Source organism: Hydractinia symbiolongicarpus, chromosome 6 (genome assembly GCF_029227915.1).
Source record: "Hydractinia symbiolongicarpus strain clone_291-10 chromosome 6, HSymV2.1, whole genome shotgun sequence".
NCBI lineage: Eukaryota > Metazoa > Cnidaria > Hydrozoa > Anthoathecata > Hydractiniidae > Hydractinia > Hydractinia symbiolongicarpus.
Genome location: NC_079880.1, coordinates 8,851,006 through 8,871,617, shown reverse-complemented (window position 1 = coordinate 8,871,617; position 20,612 = coordinate 8,851,006). Strand labels below are relative to the sequence as shown.

Below are 20,612 nucleotides of genomic sequence, written 5' to 3'. Positions count from 1 at the left end.
TAAAGGTTACAAAATAGGCTTATGCTTTTTGTGACTTTGGTGACTAACTGCAATAAGAGCAATATTTACGAAAAACCCATTATCAGTATCAGATAACACATATGCAGGATGCTGCTAATGGCAGCAACATCAATGACGAAGAGCGTAGCTAGTTGTTGTGTTTGCAGCTTCTTTAAATTGTTTTTAACAATGAAATAAAACGTTTACATGTAAGATGTACAAGAGTTAAATAGAAGTGAATAAAACAAAAAAAGTGCAAACGCAACTAGTGTATAGTAAGAACGTACAGCTGCTATATCGTCAAAACGACTACATCACTTAAAACGCAAAGAAAGCTTAGTGAAACTATTTTAAATTTAATATTTCTATGACTGACCAAAAATTAACAATGTGAAGTTATTTCTGTGTAGACTTAGAAATTATCTATAAAAATGTAAATTAAACGGGATAAGAAAAAGAGACGAACTCCGTAAGTTTCAAACATAGGCACATATAAGACTCACAGCAAAAAACTTCTATATGAACTATACATAGACTATCCTTTGGTGATATAGGCAAAAAAGAATTGAAAACTGGGTACAATTAATATTTAACAAGTATAAAAAAAATAAAGTTTAATTTAGAGACAATATATCATTTTTTAAATTTTGTGCATAAAGATATTTTTGTAAATTAGTGCATGAAATCTGTGAAACAAAAATTTTTTGTGAACAATTTCTCTTTTAATACAGGACTAAAAAAAATGTAAAATTGACAAAATATTTTGTAAACAATTGTTAATATTTTTGTTACACAAGATTTTCAGTCACACCGTCATAAGTTTATTCTCAATATTCCAGGTAAAAAATAATACTTTTCAGGAAACAGATTTTTTGATACGCATCCCAGATTTCATAAAGATCTGTTCAATTTCTTCCAGTGTCTTGCCCTTGGTCTCAGGAACAAAAAATAAAACAAATAAGAAACTAAGCAGAGAAAATCCAGAGAAGAACCAAAATGTTCCCTGCTCGTAGAATGTTCTCGTCATTGAATCAAAGGAATATGTGACGACAAAAACAAATGACCAATTGATGAGGGTAACAATTCCACTGGCTAAGCCACGGGCTCGAGGTGGGAATATCTCTGACATCAACAACCAGGGTAAAGGACCCCACCCAAGGGAGAATACAATGATATAAACAAGCACACACAAAACTGCAAGCCAGGATATGTTAGACAAGGCAACAGAATGTGACCATGATCCAAATATCGAAATTTGTTTCTCATCGGTATCTTTGGGCAGCTTTGCTATATCGTAATATATACCCAGTAGAAGAGTGCAGGCAAACATCACTATACCTCCAATTATTAACAAGATCCGTCGTCCACTTTTATCTACCAATAAACATGCCACTCCAGTAGCAATAACCTGTGTACCTCCAACAGCCAACGACACACCTTCTGCATCCTTAAACCCAGCTGTGGAAAAGATTTTCGCATCGTAGAATAATACAGCATTTATTCCACAAAACTGTTGAAAGACCATCATCATTGCACCAATTATTAGAGGTCTGTATAATCCAGGGGTTCTAAAGTCTTTGAATGAAACTCTCTCTTGTTGATCTGTAAGGTAAAAAAAATGTTAGACAGTTCTAGTAAATTTTGAGATGTAAGTTATAAATAGAAAATAAAAAAAAGAATGTTTTTTTAATCTTAGAATGTGTTTTATTCAAATAAAAAAAAATGTGCTGGAGGAGTGGAGCAACCCAATGAGCTTAAATTTATATTGCAAACATTAACTAAAAAGTAAGCAGGGATGTTAGAGTCAAATTTGGGGAGTTGTGAGGACTTTTAATGAGAATTCTTAACCTGTTTTTGAGAAGATGCATCAATACAATTACCGTATTTTCGGTATATAACCCGCAGGTTTTGTGTTGATCTTTACATCTTCCACTGTTGGTGCGGGTTATAATGTGGTGCGGGTTATATAGTAAGTTTTATTTTTTCAATCATTTATTGTTAAATTTAAAGTTTATATATACATTTACAGATGCAAGCAAGCCAAGGTTTTCTTTCTTTTAACAGAATCTTTTGTTTATTTGTAGTACTAAAACAACCTTATAAAATTACGCAGAATGAAACGAAGCAATAGTATGTGATGGTCTGGGAAGAAAGTAGGGAACAGAAAAGAATAATATAACTACATGCGCGATCCAATACGTAGTAACCTTACTTCACCTATGTGATTTAATTTTTCTCACACAGTGAAATTGCTTTACATTTCTATTGCTTGCTAGTGCTGGAGGTCTCTCTAAAACACAATTCTGGACCTCATTTTTTCTTTTGTGTTGAATGTGATTTTAATCGACGTCTATCTTTGCAATCATATTGAGCACATTGAAATGATTTGCTTCTGGCAATAGAGCAGTATAGCAGGTATCATTTGTAATTTTTATTAACACGTATTTCACAACTTAGTGCCCAGGACTTCATTAATAATTCCTGGTAAAAATATTGAAAAATCTTTTTTTATCTTCGATACCTTCAAGCAAAAGGTGACCATTGAAAATATGAAAAACAAATTAAAAATACAATTAATAAGCCACATGCAACTATCTCCATTCATTAGAAAAGAATGTTCCGTATATACATCGCTGTTACAGACAATCCGTGATACTTATTATGTTGTTTAATATTATTTCGGCAGTCGGAGATAAGGAAGTGAAGACTGAGTGAGTCGCTAGTTCAGACACTCGGCTCTCGCGTTTCAGGTTCACGAGTTTAAACGTCCCCCACTTATCTCCAGCATGAAAAAAAAATTACACAGAACTAAAAAACAAACGAAAAAACCAACCAAACGAGCATGTTTATAAAATTAATTCGGGTAAGTAAAAATATGTCAATTTTTTTTAACACAATGCGGGTTATACAAAGGTGCGGGTAAGGAAAATCGCCGATTCAAATTTTATGCGGGTTATACGAAGGTGCGGGCTATCTGGTAGCATCTGGTCTCCCTAAAAAAGCTGAGCTGCGGGTTATACGATGTGCGGTTTATATACCGGAAAATACGTTAAGAACATTTCTCTACTTTTTTAAATAATTATCGTTGTACAAATGTAGTATTTCTATGCATTTTGAAACTAAAAACATATAACAAGTTATAAAACTAAAATCGAGGAGATTTGAGGAGAGTTTTCAAAATTTAGGAGAATTAAGGAGTTTTAAGAGGTGTGGAAAAAGCCATGGTAAGACACATTTGTACGTATACATGAAGAACAAATTTTTCAAGCAACATTAGATATAATATACAGTAGATGAAGTTTTAAAACAAAACATTTTATAAGAGAGGAGTTATGTGACTACCCTCGCATACATCAAGCAAAATGCATCAGCCTTTTGAAGCATTAAAATGTTTACCTACCTAGATTACTTTCTATTTCAAAACATTCCTCCTCAACATCATAGTCTGGACCTCTTAACCATTCTAATTCTTTTATCGCAGTGTGACGTTGATTATTCGCTAACAACCACCTTGGGGTTTCAGGCATGAAAAACATTGCACAAACCATCAAAACAATAAGAAAAACAGGAACCATGGCTGTCCACTGCCAAGACAAAGAAAAGCCAACTAAATATGCCAGAAAAATTCCTATTGTAACAGCTAACTGATTGACGGAACCAAGACCTCCTCGTAATCTTGCCGATGCTATTTCAGCTATATACACCTAAACATGAAAACAACAATAGGAAGAAATTTAAAAAAAAAAACAAGCAAGTTTTGTAGTAAATACCTATTGGTAAAAAAAACAATTCCATTTCTCATAACAAGATATTTTATGTTTTACAGCATTTATTTCCACAAATAGGATCCCCAAAAATGTATTTGCGTTATTTTTGTGTGAATCCAACATCAAAAAAACATTATGGTGGTAATTTTCTCCAAACTTCCACAATAAATAAAAAAAGGAATTTTTTGTTCCTATTTTAACAGCCGCTTTTGCAAATTTTGTGCAAAATTTTTCTGCACCAAATTCTATTGATATTCCAATAAAATGTAGTGCAGTGCATTTTGTTCTGTACTATGTCTTAAACATGCATTTTAATTCAAATGGTGTTTAAAGCCATTTCATAAAAGTTCTTATTGTTTGTGATAACAGTAACTCACTAAAATGCAAAAAATAAAAATTCACAGAATTGGTACTTAAGGTAATTTTTAGACTATATAACCACATTTTTTTCTAAAGTCTTGTCACAAATTCATAGTTATAATTCCATGATAGCATTTTCACTTTTCTATAAAATCACATCCAAAATTTATTTGTACTGGTTCCCCAGGAGAAGGCTAAGATTCTGTTTTTTCTGAGGTTACACAAAATCCCTCAACCTTATTTACGAGAGTTAGAATATTGACGTTAAGGTGCAACAACAAACTTAACAGATTGTAAACTTTTTTCCGAGGACTTCTTGACTGTGTTACTTACAAGTGTAGTGGAAGGGGTTGTGAAAGTACACCACCTTGTAGTCAGTTCAAAGAAGTGCTTTACTTGATGAATGTAACTTGTAAATAAAAGAGAATTGTATTCTTTATATCCATCTGCCTTTCTATTTTATTGTTTAATAGTATTTATAAGGTTTTATTTGTTTTAGCAAGTTTTTATTTGTGGGATAAAGAGCCATTTACTGTTTATTTATGGATATTGACCTGAAATACATACGTATTATTATTTGAAAAAAAGAAAATCCCTATGTCAGTTTAAAGAAGTGTTGGAGTTGTTGACTGTTACTTGCAAAAGAAATATTGTTTCTTGTATATAAAACACTTCCAGTCTTTATCACTTTACTATCGCATAAATCATAATAGGAAGGGAAATAAGTTTTTTCAATATAATTTGTGTTTGTGTTTCAATGTTTAAACATCTACATTGTGTTGTCATTAAGTCATTAAACAACTGAAGAAAAAAACTTTTTATTATTATTTGGACCAAATTTATGATGGACTAGATCAACTACTCATTTTAGACTTGTTAATACTTACTTACATTACTACAAAAATTATTTATGTTAATACTATTTATACACAACTCTTGAAAAATGTTGCAATCAAAAGTGTGACATAATTAACACATACCTAACTTTTTGTATTGCTCTCATTACATGAAATGTTTTATTAGGGCGATAAAAATCAAAAATTAAACTACTTTGCAAGACAAAATAGTGTATATTGGTAAACCTTTGCATGATCAATTTTGATACTTTTAAAACAAAATGAAACATATTATATTGCATAAAATCAGATTATAAACAAATTTAAGCTACATGTGTCTTGCTTATTATTGTCCCTCCAATAATGCATCATAATATTTCAAATGTTTTCAGAGGCGGGAGTACTGATACACTTACAGGTACAGCCAATGATGACATACCCACAGCAACACCAGTCAGTATTCTACCTGCGTACAGCATTGATACAGTATCTGCATAGGAGATAAGACACCATCCAGGAGTGTACAAGAGTGATGTACATATGATAGTGGTTTTTCGCCCAAACTTATCAACAGAATAACCACCAACTATACTCCCAATGATGGCACCAACTGCTATAAATGCCTGAAAACAGAAAAAAACTCATAGTTAGTGTAGTGTATATTCAAGAAAAACATTAACATCTGTCAAAACTCTGATATTTTTAACTTCCTTATGGAAATACTCGCAATACACCAAGGAACAGGAAAATGGAGTAAAAGTATGAATACAGTAAAGATTAACTTTTGCTAACTATTTCAATTCTTTCGCACCCAAAAAATATTTAAAGAAAAACATTTAATTGAAAATGGCAAATAATGAAAAATTGGTAAATATTTTTTTATTACTTTTTTGCTGTAGGCTTCATAAAATTTAATATAGAGTTAGACAAAAAAACACGCATATCGGCATTCATCACTTTTAAAGGGATTTAAAAGTGAGACTCGCTATAAAGCATATTAGTTTGAAAATTTTAAAATTTTTTTCCTAAAATATTCACGCAGTAACTTTAACCCTATTCTTGCTGGTTATTTGAGGGCTCTTCGTTGCTGGATGCGAAGATTTTTCAAGTTGTTGTTTGTTTGTTCGACATGAAACAGATTACAATTGATTCCTGTACCTCAAGTAACAATTTTTTATTTGAAAAATTACTGATGTCAGCATTTTTGCTAATCACGCCATCAAATTTCCAGAAATGGGAAAAGTTAGCTTAAATTTGCTATTTTGAAATTCATGAGATATTTGTAGCATTACTTGGGATGTAATCACTAATTTTACAAAGAAAAAATGTAACAAGTCCACCTAAACCTTCAGAAAAAAAGTTCTGCATAAGTTTTATTGAACTCCAAGAAATGGAAAATAGTTGAATGAATCAGGATGTAATCCAGCGTTCTTAGTAATTGTTTAACAGGTATTTCCTAATTGGAATTTATCCCAAATTTTCTAATTTATTGGAGGATCTAATTATATTCCAGGGGCACTTCAGTAAAAAAAAAATTGAAAAAAATGTTATTTTGATAAGACAATACATAAATATGTCAGAGTAAACCTTTTACAATCATTAAATATCTTTATTTATACCTTAATAGGGTCTGTAAAAATCTTCAATTTTAAATAAAATTTGCAAGGTCGCAGAAAAAAGGAAACATAGTTGTTAACAAATATGACCTTACTAAAATATTCTGGGTTTTACATCTGCTTGAAACACCTTACTGACAATTATTTCCATGGGATATGATGAAAGAAAAAGTTAATTTGGATTTCTCAAATGTCAAAAAAAAGTTTTCTTGTATATATTTATATATTTACAGGTCATAAAATCCATGCTATTAATTTATGTTCGGTTTTAATTTATTGAAGTTATTTCACTCATTTGTTACCCTTTCCATTCGTAAACTTAAAAGTTTTTTCGATTTTTTTCCTCTTAGATTTTCTTCTTTCAAAACTCATAGAGCATAGTTTTGTATTTTAGTTTGGTGCAAATAAGAATCTAAATTTTAAAGGGGGTAAAAAGCACTAAAATATTATATTGCTAGAGTGAGCTAATGGGTAAACCGATATCATCAACATTCCAGACATCAAATTAAATTAAAACACAATTTTAACACTGGTTTGTATAGGCACACAGTTTTAAAATCAAGTTTTGTTGATACCCTTCTTTCCTAACGAAAAAAATATTTTTTCATTACACCCTAAATTGTTACTTAAATATGGGAATTCCTAATGTGAGGTCCATCACACTAGAATAAAAAAAGGATGAACTTCTTTTCTTCTCAATCGATATGATTTCATTTTTTGGTAAGGGACTGTCTTCACCTTTGACATTTTATACAAATAAGCGAACATGATTGCTTTATGGTCACATTATCATTTTCCTTATGCACAAATGTGCCTAATCTGACTGATGGCAAATAAAAGTAAAAAAAAAATGATCTGGTTACACACGCATAAATTCAAAATAATAGAAGGAATGACAGAAGGTGAAGTGCATTCATGCATCAAAACCCCATCATGAGTAAGCATTGTGGTGCTGTAGATATTCGTGGTTATAGCTCTCGTACTCTGAGCTGGAGACCAGAGTTCGATTCCTCTTGATGGCGACTCAACATGGGCGAGTAAATGTTACCATAGTCCCGGGTTAACCCAAACCATGTGAGGGAAATTGGGGAGATGGCACACTGTGTGGGCCGTTGGATGTTGCCGGAAGTTGTCTAGTAGATCGGTGGCCCTAATTGGGTCTGCGTAGCTCAAATAAAGCATTAAATACTCCAGCACTCTCCATCTAAGCCATGCCCCCTCCTGGAAATAATAGACAGGGTATATCCCTTAATATCTGTAAGGATAGCCATGTAAAATATGCACATCTATCTATCTGCATCAACAAATAAAAAATAAAAATGTATTTATTATATGCAATAATCAAAAATATGTTATGTTCACGTCCTCTGACCGACTAACTTTTAGAATTAAAAACAAGAGTCAGTAAGTCGGAAAAAACAAGAGTCGGTAAGTCAGAAAAACCCGGAAAAAATATTTTTTAATCCAAACGCAACATAAGGTCACGAAATTTGGGTTACCCAAACTCTTAAATATATAGTGTGAATAATTTTATATTTCTTTCAAATTTTGAGGAAACATTAATAATAATAAGATACAACTTATGCGTGCTTTTCATTAAAGACAAAACGCGGAAAGAAAATTTATCACGAAAGAACGTGTTTTCTCCTTAATAAACTCTATAAAAGTGTGATGTTTACCTCCTCTGATCGCAAAATAAGCTGCAATGGAGTGTTAGTTTTCCCGAATTACCATAAAGGTGTATTGTCAGTCTTATATTCATGACCTTTTTAATAAAAAGAATATAAATTGGATATAGATTTTTACCCCGAATAATGAAAACTCATCTTTAGTAACACTAAAACTTCTGTGGCTGTCCTGCAATTCTGTCTGTGTTGGCGATGTGTAACCAAGAGTGTAGCCAAAATTAAGGGATGCTAACGAAGCAATCACACAAGCTAAAAAAACTGAACTAAACCTATCTTTACCACGTGCTGAAGTACTGCCTACGGGCATTAGAGGACTGTTTTTCTCCATGTATCCTGTACCAACTATATCTGAAAGGTCTTCGCTTGTATTAATAATTCCCTTTCTTACAGCACTATCCGTTGCATCTATCATAACGTAACAGCGAATTGATCAATCACATGCAACTTTACACAAGAACATTGTAGTTGTGCCTCCATTATTATCATCACATGACGCCAGAATTTTGCAAGAATTAGAAACAAGATGACCGGTTTCTACTTGCTGTCTTCACCACCACCGACTTTAACTGCTTTTGTCGGTTAATGGTTTAGGTTGGATTTTAATATTTAACTTGTACAATGATCTCAAAGACTAGAAACTAATCGTCCGCACATCCACACAAGAATATGAAATAGAATTTTAAAGAAACCCTCTTCGCATAAGAAAAAAACTGAGTACTCCCGTATTTTTTAGTTACCTTAAGCGATTTCCACTAGGCGTTCCAGAACGCGCTGAGCGTGTGGCGCTATTGTTCTTTCAGTCCCAAGCCCGCTAAAAGCGGTCCGCTCAGCGTGGCTTCACAAGTCGACTCTACTTCGACTTTTGCGCGCGTTTTCAAAGCGCTATCCAATTAAAATGCTGCAAGACCACCTGATATAAACAACTTTTTGCGAGAGCTATCAAAGCTATCATTTTCAATTCAAGTGGGTAACATACAAGAACACTGAAAAAAAAAGAAAGCTGTCATACAATTTCATATCTTGAAGGAGAAGATTAAATTCTCCTTTTAGTTTTCGTTCTTGATACAGCCGTCTTATCCAAAACCTACTTTTTTGTTTTGCTTCCTTTTTCTTCATTCAGCAACAACAATAGTTTGAGAAGATTTATTTTCTTAAATAGCAATAACATTCTACGTAGAAACGTTCATGTTTACATATTTTTGTCGTTTAAAAGTTTACGCGCTCTTTTTGCTGCTTTTAACAAGTGGAAATCAAAAAATAACATTCGAAGCGGATTTACAGCGCGTTTTAGACTGCCTAGTGGAAAATCGCTTTTAATGTCAGATTAAGCGCTTCAAGCCCAATAAGCGCCCCTGTCAAATAAGCGCCCCGGGGTTTAAGGAAATATTTTTGCAAATAAGCACCTCTGCCCCCTCCTCCCTGCACTTATTTGAATCGGCGCAAAAAACAACTATTTTTACTATGATTATGAATTCCTCACACAATAGACGAAGACAACGACGATGAAGATGAAGATAAAAATATTGAAGTTCATAAAAGATAGATCATTATTACTATTATATTTTTTTATTTGTTGTTTGTATTTCTATTTTTTATTCATAAAAGTTATCAGAATGAAGTTTAACAATTTTCTTTTTTGAAAAAAAATTAATAAGCGTGAATTAACTGCCCCTGCCCAAAGCGTTTAATCCGTTATTTACGGTGTTTCAAAGTGTGCCATTCTAAAAGTACGGCACAAAAAACTTATATAGCTATATATAGGACCACTTATATGTGGATTTTCGTTCAATCGGTCTCATGTGTGACCTTTTTTGTCATAGAGAAATTTCCTGCTTTAAAAATTAGAGTAAAACCTCGATCAAAAAAAGAAAAAGAGCCTTGGGATCGAGGTTGAGTTTTACAGGCAGATTTTTTTTTAAAATGTTGGGAATTAGTAGCAGCACATCAACAACAAAAAACAATTTGGAACAGGTTTATAAAGATAAAGGATAAAGTATAAAGATAAGGCATTAGATGTAATGCACAAATTTGTACATTACATCCATTATAACTCCAAATTAAAAGACATGCGAAGTTAGTCGAGGATAGTTAAGTAGCTTCGTATCCGCCATATCATTTCTAAATATTATTATATACAAGAACATACAAAAATTTACAATTTTGTATGTTTTTGTACATAATAATTTTACTATGGCGAAAGAAAACAATTTTATTTATGAATTTGCGGTTAACTTTGATGCTGCATACATGTGTCGTGTTTCCACAGAGATTCAGCCTAACATTCTAATAAATCACCTGGAAAGGTTTTTGTGTTTGTGTGGAATACTTTCCTTAATTTAAAACTATGCTATTAGCTTTGCATCTGCAACTGGTTATCCTACGCAGACTGATTTAACTAACATGGAAATAAATGATTATTTCTTACATAATTACTACTTAAAATTTGCTAACGATTGTGCGTTATCCATTGACAGGAGGAAAAGACAAACGATAATGCAGAACGCAAGAATAGAAACCAGGCTTAATGCTTGAACAGAATCCATCGAAATCATATATTTTGTTACACAACACCTTGAGGCCTCCTCGTAAAATGAAAAGGAGCGATCAACACAAAATAAATGTACAAGAGAAAACGAGACAAGTTGCTAATTTTAAACAATGATTAATTTACTCGTCAAGAGACCGAAATTTTTGGTATGTCATCATAATAAAATAGTCATTTACTGTTTATTGCTTATGTGTAATGTCTATGTTGTTTATTGTAATGGTATTTTATAAAAACGATAGTCATTCTTCTGGTCTCTGGGGAGGTGTTGCTGGCTATGCTAAGCACTAAATAAGGCTTTAGTTTATTTCTTTTCTTTTTCTGTCGTTGTGTTATATTTATTAACAACCACAATAGGTAAGATACTAAATAACTTTAGCCAGCTAGATGTATAAGGTAGCTTATCTCCCAGTCACCCCTCCTTCTCTGCACCTAACTAGACAAAAAAACAATTTATTACTGTATCAGAAAAGCTCCGTACTTCGTATGACATACTTATACTATAGGACTTCCCATCTTAGCCATGGTCCCTCCTGGAAGTAATAGACAGGTTATATCCCTCGATATTTGTGAGGCCATGTAAAATATTCACATCTATCTATCTAATAATGACAGATCTTGTACAATAGTCATATGGTAAATCCAAACTATCATGATCAATAAAACCCAGAAAAAGAAAAGCTATGCTGAAATTCTTACCTTTGGTATAGAAGACTTTATGTGCTACATAAAATTTGATTTTACATTTAAAACAAGGTGGAAATTCACACATTTCACAGCAGTAATAGAAATGCCTTAATATACGGAAAAAAAGTAAAAGTCTTAGCTTAAAATTGATGAAACTTTTCTTTAAAAAAAGGAGAAGAATGTAGTTAAGAAAAATCTGAACACCTTGAACCTTGTCCTTTTAAAAAAATTATTAATGTCATTTATATTCATTTTACCCTACGAGCTGTGCATTCATGTTGAGGAATCTGGAAACTTTGTAAACTTAACTTTGGCAAATCATGCATTTTGCATAATGACTTCTTGTTTCACATTAATTTTTTTATAGGGTCTGTTAAGATAGGGGCAGAGGAACAACCCTAATGATGTCAATATCCTTACATTTGTATGCCAACCTGTTTAAGACGGTCAGTCAAGGAGTAAACAAATGATAGATTAGACAAGAGTGTAATTACATAAGAATCGTCGACTTTGCGTGGGGATTCTCCCTTAAAGTGATTCATGTATATTTGATATTGACAGTGAATAACTTCTATAAAATTCCTTTTTTCCCGACAAGTATTTTGACTTGATGGATAATTTTTGTGCCAAAACAGTCAGGGTGGGAAGCCGGACATGTGTGACCATTGTAACATTTATTGATGTTGGTGTGGTTATGTGGTAAAAGCTATACTTCACAATATTTTTATCAAGTCTTTGTAAAGACAAAAGTCAGCTGGGTGTTCTCTCAGTTTACAGTGAATTTAAGGTGGACTTAGGTTAATAAATATTAAAGGGGAACTCCAGTAAAAATCACTTCTTTCTTTTTTGTTATATACGTACTCAGAAAAGCATAAGAAATCAAAAAAAACTTGTTTTTCTTATTTAAAATTGTTGTACAAGCCTTCGCGTATTCAATTTTTTCTTCATAAAAAAAACAGACAGGCTCGATTTCATTTAGGACTGGACCCGATTATAAATAATGACATCACATTGTGCAGAAAGTTTAGGCGAGCACAGAGAACATTCATGTTAAGACCTATAGCTTACATTAAATCGCTTTTTTATGCAATTTACGTGTAAATCTTCAAAAAATGGTTAGTTGCTCTGCGTTTCGATGTACCAATCGATTAGAATAGTGTAAAGAAGTAAGTTTTCACAGAATCCCATCTTTCTAGTGAATGCGATCAAAGTTTCTCATTTCTTCTCATTTCATTATTTGTACTTATATCCACAGAACACAACCAAATAACATTTTGCACATTTTTATATTAAATAAAAGAACATTATACCAATATCCAATACAAACACAGACAAAAAATTTTTCTAGTTACACATGTATCTTTCGTACCGCTCAAGCTTTTTTGATGGAAGGACATGCCAAATATTTTCAGGGGGTAAATGTACCCATTTTCTTCAATCTTTGTAACTGTTTAAGGCTGCATGTAATGCTAATAATGCAGTTTCTAAAACAGCTTTGTCAAAACAACTACTTATAAGTCAGTAACGCATTCTGCAACGCATTTATGACCTACCATAATCATAAGAATGATTTTTATTTATGCAATTTTAATACCGCCGTTTTACCAACTTATCAAGACCCGAACATTATTTGATCTTTCGATCACGCATTTGAATGGTCTTCCATCACGGCGAATTTCAATGTTACATAAAATTTGTTTGCATTTGTGCGCAAAAAAGCGCGTGCGGAGGAAAAATATTGCTGAATACACCTTTACGATAATTCGGGAAAACTAACACTCCATCGCAGCTGATTTTGCGATCGGAGGAGGTAAACATCATACTTTTATAAGAGTTTATTAAGGAGAAAGTACGTTTTTTCGTGAGAACTTTTCTTGCCGCGTTTTGTTTTTAATGAAAAGTACACATAAGTTGTATCTTATTATTATCAACATTTGCTGAAAATTTGAAAGAAATTGATTGGACAGAAGTTAAAAAACTAGAGAAAACACGCTTTCGTCTCTAACAAACTCTCATAAAAACACGATTTTTACCTCCTTTTTCCAATATTGTAAAACAATGGAGAGCCGTAGGAACGCATGCACAATTGAATTATCGTAAAGGTGTATTGTGAAATAAAAATAAATTGGTTTGTAAAGTAAGAAAGTTTTTGTACTGAAGCAAATGATAAAGTTTTTTGACGAAAAAAATGTTAAAAAAAGCGATTAAATATATTTTTTATTTCTTTAAAAAGAAAATATTTTGCTAAGAGCGTTACTTTGAGTCAGTAAAAGACACCTCGTCACTTTGCATCATTATTAATTACTCCCTTGTGAGACACAAGAGGTTCGAACTCGTGTGCCTGTAGCTTTGTAAAGTCTTTCATGAAGAGAATTATCCGATTCTAAGTTTTCTAAGTTATAATCTTCGTCATTATTACAAGACGTCTTATCAACGAACAATGTAAACAGTAAGTAAACAAACTTTTAGAAGGTGTGCTGCTGAGCTTTTGGACTTTCTGCACGATGTGACGTAAGCTTATTTATTCGGACCTAGTCCTCTCGACTTTACACGGCCTTGCAAATTTATTCAAAATTGAAGATGTTCACAGACCTGATAAAGTTATAAATAAAGATTTTTAACGATTGTAAAAGGTTTATTCTGACATATTTTTGTATTGTCTTATTAAAATAATATTTTTTTCAAATATTTTTTTTTCACTGGAGTGCCCCTTTAACTTAAAATGTAAGGTGATTTCAAAAAAGTGCAGGCTTCATTAGGGGTTACGATGTTGTGGATGATCCTTTGGCTTATTTGTAAAAAAATGATACAGAAAAGAAAGAGTGTTTGACTCACCATGACTGCTAAAATTCTTAGAATTTAGTGACAGTGAATTGGGGCCCACCAACTGAAGTAAATCTTCTCAACTGTTCCATTAAGATAAATAAATCTCAGCATATGCTGATTAGTGTGTTGTTGGTGGCAATTTTCTGTTGGAAGATAGTAAACATAAATCTAAACCAGCCAGTTTGTGCATTGTAAAGATACATGGGACTTTTATGGGGATACATGGGAGTTTTATCAATTGTGTTTAATATTTCAATATGGGCATTAAGAAGATCCTTTTTTAGTGGATGCCATTAAAAATACAATTTTAGTATATATCTCTTAAATCATTGGAACAGCATATCTAAATCAGAGCAATGCTGCCAATATATAATTTAGTGCCTCCAACACAAGGTGAATTCTTCCAAGTCTTGCAATCGTGGATTTCACATATTGTTTTCTTGCATATTGTTGAATGTTCCCAAGGTTTGTGGTATACATCCAACATCAAGTCTTTAAAGCCAGCGATAAACATGCAAGAGTCAAATGAACCAAAAAACAGCAAGTGCTCCACCTTCAGTTGGAGAGTATTTGTATTTGGATGACAAAAAAGTACATCTTTAATGAGTTCATTACACCATCTGGTACATGCATCACCAGCGGATAGGGATCCCTGTGGCATTTGATGAAAATGGTACCTTCTCCTTTTGGTGATAAAGTTGGTTAGGGCTTGACTTTTTTTATCAAGTTCAGCAGCATGGTATCCATCTATATCATTAGTTTGTGGTGACTAGGATTAATGGGTTTCCTGAAGGAATTAGATTTTAGAAATCTATAGTATGCCATCTTTCTTGGTGACAATCACAATTGCGCTGCACAATGTGACATGTGTTCCGATTGGTATTTCAGCAATTTGACCTCATTGAGCATCCCTGTCAAGTTAAAGTAGATACAATCTACCTTCTCACAGAAGTAGTGTGCTTGAATTGTATGATTATTTTCCACCTCGAAATTGGCTTTAATGCATTCTTTGCCATCTAAAATTAAGGTACCAATGCCAACTATGCTTGTGACAATGAAAGCTAAATTTGATGCAGATGTCTGGTTTCAACTGGTCATAGGTTTGCACCACTATCAGGAAAGATGTTCAAAATGGTATCCGGACCTTGATGAACATAACCAGTGATAGGAGTGGCATTTGGCAAAATGAGGCAACGATTTTGTTTTTGTTTCTTTGATACTTGAATGTTCTTACAGAATGGCTTGTGGATGCATTGGATTTCAAATCTCTTATGACACCCTTAGAGGCTTCAACCTTTTTTAACCACATTGCCTAGAGATTTAAGGTAGCAAGTATGTCAATTTGAATTATTTCGTAGTGTAACTGGCTGATAAATTGATCTTTGATGCTTTTATGACAAATATCTATTTTACATGAGGATTCTTAAATTCACAGTCTGTAGCTGCTGAGCAACAAACCACAAAATCTTTTACTCTTTCATGCTCTTATTAATTATTGTACAGCAGGATTCAAATATTTTGTAACTAACTGTTCTATCAGTTTCATAGGATCTCTGGATAGTCCATGTCCAGACAGGGATAATATTCATATAGCTGTTTTGTATTTCAAGTACATGCACTATATTTGTGGGTGGTAATGATCTTGTCATAAACATCCCAGTCGATTCTAAATTTGCGAAACTGTGGGGAGGAGGTTCATTTCTGTTGAGACAGATGGTTGCAGGTTGTTTATATTGAGTTGCAGGAGGTTTAGTGGTGGCAGAGGACGGCATCCATAGCGCTTGGGCCATAGTGGCTACAAGGATGGTTATGTCAATGACTTTTAAATGTTCCATAATCAAATCTGCTAATGCATGCTCAGTTAGTCTATTTAAAACAAATGTTTTGCAAATCTTATTGGTTCAGATAAAGACTTAAACAAAATAATTGAGATCTTGAGTAATTGTTATAGTTACACAAGATCTTTTCAAAAAATATAATCGCTGAGCCTTAACTCAAATTTTCTTATTAAAAAAAATGTGTAGAACACACACACATGCAAACATTGTGAAAGTCGGCCTAGTTTAAATCTCACATACATCATCATCATTCTTGACTTAACGTCCGTTTTCCATGCTAGCATGGGTTGGACGGGGTATATTAATGACACACATACATATACACATACATGACACACATACATATATATGAAATAAAAATAGTTGTCGTTATTTTTATATTTTTGGTTCTTTTTCTGGGATAACCCACCGGAAAGACTTGACAGGAGGTAATAAGGTCAGACATGCATTTAAGTGCAGAACTATATCACAACCCATATCAGATTTGATCAATACACTCCATCAATATGCTCTATCCAGGAAGGCCCCACATGATGGTTGGAACCGCCCTAAAATATGTTGAAATAGACTTCCCAATTGGGTAAAACGCTATTCAGAGTTTAACTACGTTAGAGTGGAGAAACTGCAGCTTTTGAAGCTGTCTAAGCTATCCTGTCCTATTTTTATTACATACTTGATGTAAAGAATGAGTTAATATGTCTATTGTAAAAGCTATATCTATGCAGGTGGTTTTTGCCTGCTCTTTTTTTTAATTATTGAAGATATTATTTCGGTTTGTCTGTTCAGTATTCATATTACTGTGGAAAGTTTATCATTTCTTGAACATGATAGTTTAGTAGGCGACGTTTCGGGAGATCCTTCTCCCATCATCGGGTAGTGGGAGAAGGATCTCCCGAAATGTCGCCTTTTTTTTAAGTTTATAGGTAAATATTGATTTTATGTATTTTTATATGCGTATATATCTAATAGTTTTGAAACATGAATGAAAAAGTCAGTTTGTTGTGGGTGTTGTTTTATGAAGTGTTTGAAAGTTCTGTTAACCGTAGAAAAACTATTTGTCTGACATTAATCTTCATTGGAAACATATTTAATTTTTTTTGACGTTTGGAAGTATTAAGTCTAATACTTACGGAGAGTTTTCTTGGTTTTGCGTTGAGAAGAATGGACATGCGCACGCATTTCTGTAGGTAGAAGATTTAAACAACAAACCACAGTAACTAAAGAAACTCATTCTGAAAAAAATCTCTTGTCTTTTGATGTCATCCGAACGTTTATCTCTTTTTAGGTGCCACCTGTTTAGTCTCGATGTGTTTCAGTTCGTATTCATACAGGAGACAAAAGATGAAGAAAAGTAAGAACAAGAACAGTCTAGCACGGGATAAAATTATCACCAAAGAAGGCTTCATGGAAAAAAGGACTGGCCTAATGAAGTTATGGAAATCCCGTTATTTTGTACTGCTCGACGACGTATTGTGTTATTTCTTACGAGAAGAAGAAAAAGAGCACCTGACACCAACCGGAAGAATCTTTTTTAGCGATATAGACAGCATGGACAGGGCGGAAAAGAAAGGCCATCCGTTTTCAATGTTCGTAAAAACTGAGCAGAAGAAACATGTTATGAGTTGCTCGTCCTACGCAGAACGCGAGGACTGGATGAATCGGATATGGGAAGCGAAGGAGAAACACAAAAGTGATGAAAAACATGACCCGGTGAGAAGGAGAAGTAGTCGCCTCGGAAAGGATTTTAAACGAGTCACAATTAAGAAAGATCCGCAGCATGGTATTGGTTGTACTATAAAAAATGTTGGTGGAGCAATTTTTGTTAGTCGCATCATACCCGATGGTCCAGTAGCCACGTCCGGTGTTTTGCGACCAGGTAAATTACCCTTAAAGAGATTAATTTAGGGGGAAGAGCACTGTTTCGTCAATTTTATACAAATTTGCGCAATTTTTAAGCATTACATGTTAAAGGGAACCCGAGATATAAAATCATGTTGGACTTATATTATAGAGCTTAAAAAGTTAGCTAACAAGTCTTTTTAAATTTTTTGAAAATTTTTTGAAAGTGTCATTTGGCAAAAAAATAAGGTTAATCAATTTACCTTTATAATATCTATGCATTGATAAAGTTTGAATGCGCACCCCAACAGGTCTAAAATTACTGATGAAAGAAAACGCAGCATAATCTGAAATTCTTTAAATGTGAATATCTTTAGAACGAAAAGAGCTTTTTAAAAAATTTAAAAAAAAACTTGTTAGCTAACTTTTTAAGCTCTATAATATAAGTCCGACAACATTTATACCTTGGGTTCCCTTTAAGGACTATTCTTAAAAATAACTGCTCGCGAAATTTTTAAGGTGTTTTTTTTATGATTCTTGTTGTTAATTCTTGAATGATGTGACCAGTATCTGTTATATTTATTACGTCATGATTGTGTCTACATTATAATATAACTTGCGGTACCATTTTGCATGACAGACGGACGTATACGGGATACGTCCGTCTGTCGTGCAAAATGGTACCGCAAGTAGCGACACGCACACTGCGGTATAAGAAAGACGAGCGAACGTGTGGATTTTTCCACAGGTCCCCGATAGTCTTAAATAATTTCCGAAGTAATTGAAGTTTAAAGTTATTACGTACTTCCTAATAGGTGATCAAATAATCGACATCAATGGCAACCGCGTGTCAGAATGTCCGATTGAAAAAATCAAAGATGTTATCCGGAGCAGTCCGGATTACGTTGTGTGTACTGTGAAACCCGTGACGCATTACAATCACCATGATGCAAGCCCGCAAGTTGGTAAGACGTCGTACACTAAAGTCGATCCGGTGTTATTACAAAATCGTGACAATCACGGCGTCAATACCGGGGAACCGATATCATGTTTTGATGTCGGTGCGTACGCCAAGGAGTATAAACAACAACATGAAGAAGAGACGCAAATTGATGAAAAGCCAAATTACAGGGACACACAAGTTGTTGACCATGAACATGAGAAAGTGAGCAAAAAACCTACAAACTATGCCGAGCTCGAATTTGGTGTGAAAACGTAGATTATATTTAAAAGTGGCGTTTGCAGTAGAGAAATTCCCGCTTCATGTGAGTCTTGTGTGATATATCCTTGGTTTCTTCTATCCTTTCTTTTTTTTTTGTGATCAATAGAGACACTTATTTTTATCATTTTTACAAATTTTATTTAAAAAGTATAAATATATATGTACATTAATTCAAAACTGTAGATTTTCCAAACTCTGGTTTTTATTTGTTTGCTGTTGTTTACTCTTGGTTGTATTGTTTTGTTGTTGTTGTTGTTGTCGTCGTCGTCGTTGTTGTTGTTGATTTTGTTTTGCTTTTTTAATTGTTGCTTGTGCTTTTTGTTACTTTAAAGTATCTTCTACGGTATTGCCATTTTTCCATTCTGATTTTAACAGTCCATTCAGTCAGTCTGACCGTCAGTTCTTCATTCAGTCAGTCAGTCAATCAATCAGCCATTTATTCAGTCATTAATTCATTTATTCATTCATTCATTCATTCATACTTTCATTTATTTATTTTTTTGCAAAGAACCTAGTTAACGCAAACAAAAATTAACAATTTGTTTACATATGCCATGTGTTTAATGCGACACGCTCTGCTACCAAATTCAGAACCATCATTCCCAGAGTGTGAATTGTGGAAACAAGTGTAATCTCAAATAATAGAGAGGGGGGTAGGGAATCCCCCTCCCTCGTCATATAAACCCATAAGTAGGGTCAGATCTTAGATTTGTTTTATATACATCACCTTGTTTATATTTAGGAACATATTTTTTACTGTATTAGATTTTGTGCTTTTAACCGCGACGCACCTAGAAAAATATTAACAGCACCTTGTTTGTTTTTTTTCACGAAATTCATTTTAGTCGATTTTACCAATTGCAGGCGTATATTTGGTGCGTTTGTTACAAGACACTTCTGTCTTATTTTACTAAAAGTGATTGGCTCAAAATGCGGGGTTTTTTTGTACCACATAGCTAGTAAACTAATCATTCTTAATGAGTGCAAGTTTTTCAAATCAACAACGCCTGGTTTTTATAAGATTATCTCTCAGCGTGTATCTGAATGGGGCGTTAGTAGCTCGAAAGAGGGCGTTAGTATTTAAACAGAGGGCGTATTACAAATACATCTATATTATTCAAAGCTGTTGAAATGTCTTCATACGTTTACTTTATTTTAATATAACTTATACTTTATTTTAGTAAATAACTTAGTTCCAAATATTTTATATTTAGTCTTACCTTGATAATAATAATGAAGCATGGAAACTAAGTTGTTTGTAAGATACTTTTTGATTAAAAATTTTGTAGGTTTTAAAAAGCTACTTTTTTTATAAAAGTAAATATAGTATACCACATTTACTTTGGACTTGACTTTAAACTTCTTTATTCAGCTTCTTTGTAGCAGGG

At 33.2% G+C, this 20,612-nt stretch overlaps 2 protein-coding genes across 2 annotated transcripts; one reads left to right on the top strand and one right to left on the bottom strand.

The window, feature by feature from the left end:
* Positions 1 to 145: 145 nt before the first annotated feature.
* LOC130647942 (solute carrier family 2, facilitated glucose transporter member 8-like) lies at positions 146 to 8,764 on the bottom strand. Its single transcript, XM_057453949.1, has 4 exons — positions 8,386 to 8,764; positions 5,380 to 5,586; positions 3,401 to 3,704; positions 146 to 1,602 (listed from the first exon to the last, which is right to left on the bottom strand). The coding sequence occupies exons 1-4, from the start codon at positions 8,677 to 8,679 to the stop codon at positions 857 to 859; spliced, it is 1,551 nt and encodes a 516-aa protein (XP_057309932.1). The 5' UTR covers positions 8,680 to 8,764; the 3' UTR covers positions 146 to 856.
* A 2,049-nt stretch (positions 8,765 to 10,813) lies between these two features.
* On the top strand, positions 10,814 to 20,564 carry LOC130647946 (probable serine/threonine-protein kinase DDB_G0272282). The gene is made up of 3 exons (XM_057453956.1): positions 10,814 to 10,961; positions 17,449 to 18,039; positions 18,818 to 20,564. Exons 2-3 carry the CDS (start codon positions 17,469 to 17,471, stop codon positions 19,219 to 19,221), a joined length of 975 nt encoding a protein of 324 aa, XP_057309939.1. The 5' UTR covers positions 10,814 to 10,961; positions 17,449 to 17,468; the 3' UTR covers positions 19,222 to 20,564.
* Positions 20,565 to 20,612: the final 48 nt, after the last annotated feature.

Coding starts and splice junctions, on each gene's coding strand:
- LOC130647942 (XM_057453949.1), bottom strand. CDS start 8,679: ATGATAGATGCAACGGATAGTGCTGTAAGAAAGGGAATTATTAATACA. Junction 5,587..8,385: donor ATGAGTTTTCATTATTCGGG/GTAAAAATCTAT, acceptor TTCTGTTTTCAG/GCATTTATAGCAGTTGGTGC. Junction 1,603..3,400: donor TGAAATAGAAAGTAATCTAG/GTAGGTAAACAT, acceptor TTTACCTTACAG/ATCAACAAGAGAGAGTTTCA.
- LOC130647946 (XM_057453956.1), top strand. CDS start 17,469: ATGTGTTTCAGTTCGTATTCATACAGGAGACAAAAGATGAAGAAAAGT. Junction 18,040..18,817: donor GTCCGGTGTTTTGCGACCAG/GTAAATTACCCT, acceptor ACTTCCTAATAG/GTGATCAAATAATCGACATC.